Consider the following 2,612-nt stretch of genomic DNA (forward strand, 5'->3'; position numbering starts at 1 on the left):
TCCTTTGTTGAGACATCAAGATGATTGGGAGAAAAAACAATGGGCGTCCATCGCCAATGTTGCTGGTTCTTTTGGCGCTCGGGTTTTTCTTTGCAACGTATAATCTATTGACCATCATAATACACAGCAAATCTTCGAACTCAGGGAGTTTGGCTGCTGATAGGTCGGAGTTGTCCGATCCCTTGACTCGAATGCCTGAAGAAACTAGGAGAGCGGAGAGTTCCAATTCAAAGTTTCATGTCGCCCTTACGGCGACTGATGCTCCTTATAGCCAGTGGCAATGTCGAATCATGTATTACTGGTATAAGAAGATGAAAGATATGCCTGGATCAGACATGGGGAAATTTACACGGGTTTTGCATTCAGGAAGTCCTGACAATTTGATGGAGGAGATTCCGACCTTTGTTGTTGATCCACTGCCGCAGGGCTTGGATAGGGTGAGAATTTTCTCCACCACTGTTGTCATAGTTATCTCATCTCGATTGCGGGATAAGTATAGTTTATAGGATATTTGTCTCTAAAATGATTCTGGTTTGTATATTTCTTTGTCTTATTTCTATGCCCTTTGCTTTTATTGCTGAAGAAGTTTACAATAGTAAACCAACGCACTGTAATGAAGGTCAGGGAATAACATTAACTATGCATATGACAGAGAAATGAGCTACATAGAAATGAGCTACATTGAATACCACAATACCGTATATATGGGCTGATATCTTCTTGAGATTACTGAACCCAATTTTTAGTTGAGTTAGAGATGTTTAATTCTGTCTGCCTTTTCTATGGAATTGATTGGTTTAGCTGCAATATGTTTATTCTAACGCTGATTCTTATTGCTACTCTTGTTTGCTATTTTTATTTTTCAGTACCATGGTTTACCAAGTTTCTGACAAACAAGTTTGATAATTCCTATTCTTATTTATGTTTGTGAACAGGGTTATATTGTCCTGAATAGGCCATGGGCTTTTGTGCAATGGTTGGAGAAAGCAACGATAAAGGAAGAGTTGGTTTTCTATAACTCATGTTATCTAAAAGTTTTATCCTTTCTACCTTGATGAAATCTGATATATGTTTTTTTTTCTTTTCTTTTTCTTCTTCTTCTTTCTTTGGTTGCTGCAGGTACATTCTAATGGCAGAACCTGATCATGTATTTGCAAATCCTTTGCCCAATTTGGCGAAAGGAAATCATCCAGCAGCGTTTCCATTTTTCTATATAAAACCCGATCAAAATGAAAAGATAATTAGGAAATTTTATCCTGAGGAAAAAGGTCCGGTGAACAATGTTGATCCCATTGGCAATTCTCCTGTAATCATTAAGAAGGTAAAACGCTTCATTTTTCTACCCAGTTTGTGAAATAATCTAGCATCTTACTGAAGTGATAATGCTTTGTATAGGAGGGTAACTGTAGAAGAAAATATCTAGTGGCCTACATCAGATAGTTTCTCCCTTGATCATCTTAATTACAACTGACCTTTTCTCTTTTAGCTGTACCAATATTGTCTTAAAATGTCGTCTTAACCAAATTTTCTTATTCAGTCCCTACTAGAGGACATTGCTCCCACGTGGGTGAACATTTCCTTGAGAATGAAAGACGACCCAGAGACTGATAAGGCTTTCGGATGGGTGCTTGAAATGTAAGTAGCACCTTAGAAGATCTGACATTTTTTTTTCTCAAAAGATCTGAGATATTTTTAGTTTCTCTTTGTGGGCTGTCAACATACCCTGAGATATCTGATATAGTATTGATATTTATATTATTTCTATCTTGAACAAAGGTATGCATATGCCGTAGCATCTGCATTGCATGGCGTCCGCCATATTCTCCGGAAAGATTTCATGCTTCAGGTTTGATGATCTTTTTTACTTTTCTTTTTCTTTTTCTTTTTCTTTTCGTTTGATATTGTTTCAACTCACGTAACGCATATCACTTTTACCACTCAGCCTCCATGGGATTTGGAAGTTGGTAACAAGTTTATCATCCACTATACATACGGATGTGACTACAATATAAAGGTATCTCTCAATCATGCACACGTAGGGAAGAGTCAGCATGCACACACAAAAACATAGCTGATTGCTTAATCTTATCATAGCACCTATTCTTTTGCTAGTGTTTATCTGTAACTATGGTACATAGATCCTGGAATTAAAAATAAAAATAAAAAAAAATAAAAAAATCTATGCTTCCAAAAATTGTTTTTCTTTCCTTTATGATAAAAAAAGTACTTAGTTGCATCATCAGTTACCCTATATTTTCTTAAGGTATTCATTTCATCTGTGTAATCACGTAGGGTGAACTGACTTATGGAAAAATTGGAGAATGGCGCTTTGACAAAAGATCTTATCTTAGTGGCCCTCCACCAAAAAACCTTTCATTGCCCCCTCCAGGAGTTCCTGAAAGTGTGGTAAGTCTATTAATCTCCATCTTGTCAGAGTCTATTCGAGAAATTAACTGTTAGAGGTTTATGGCTAATTTACGAAATTGGAATTGGTTCCAAAAGTTATATGCTTCGTAGTTTTGACATGTTTTTCAGGTTCACGACACAAATTTATGTTCATTTTAGTTGATCATGGCTGCTTTATAATCCACACTGTTCAATTAGTTGCTCTT

The 2,612-nt window shown here is 36.4% G+C and overlaps 1 protein-coding gene across 1 annotated transcript; it reads left to right on the top strand.

Moving 5' to 3' along the window:
• The first annotated feature begins 20 nt into the window (after positions 1-20).
• On the top strand, positions 21-2,585 carry LOC21383981 (hydroxyproline O-arabinosyltransferase 3). Its single transcript, XM_024174070.1, has 7 exons — positions 21-437; positions 936-1,003; positions 1,120-1,321; positions 1,538-1,635; positions 1,777-1,846; positions 1,943-2,014; positions 2,293-2,585. The coding sequence occupies exons 1-7, from the start codon at positions 21-23 to the stop codon at positions 2,458-2,460; spliced, it is 1,095 nt and encodes a 364-aa protein (XP_024029838.1). The 3' UTR covers positions 2,461-2,585.
• Positions 2,586-2,612: the final 27 nt, after the last annotated feature.

Source organism: Morus notabilis, unplaced genomic scaffold (assembly GCF_000414095.1).
Source record: "Morus notabilis unplaced genomic scaffold, ASM41409v2 Scaffold4328, whole genome shotgun sequence".
In the NCBI taxonomy this organism is placed as follows: domain Eukaryota; kingdom Viridiplantae; phylum Streptophyta; class Magnoliopsida; order Rosales; family Moraceae; genus Morus; species Morus notabilis.

Excerpts from the sequence above, each read along its gene's own strand:
- LOC21383981 (XM_024174070.1), top strand. The coding sequence starts at position 21 with ATGATTGGGAGAAAAAACAATGGGCGTCCATCGCCAATGTTGCTGGTT. Across the intron at positions 1,322-1,537 it reads CTCCTGTAATCATTAAGAAG|TCCCTACTAGAGGACATTGC; the intron begins GTAAAACGCTTC and ends TTTCTTATTCAG. Across the intron at positions 2,015-2,292 it reads GATGTGACTACAATATAAAG|GGTGAACTGACTTATGGAAA; the intron begins GTATCTCTCAAT and ends GTAATCACGTAG.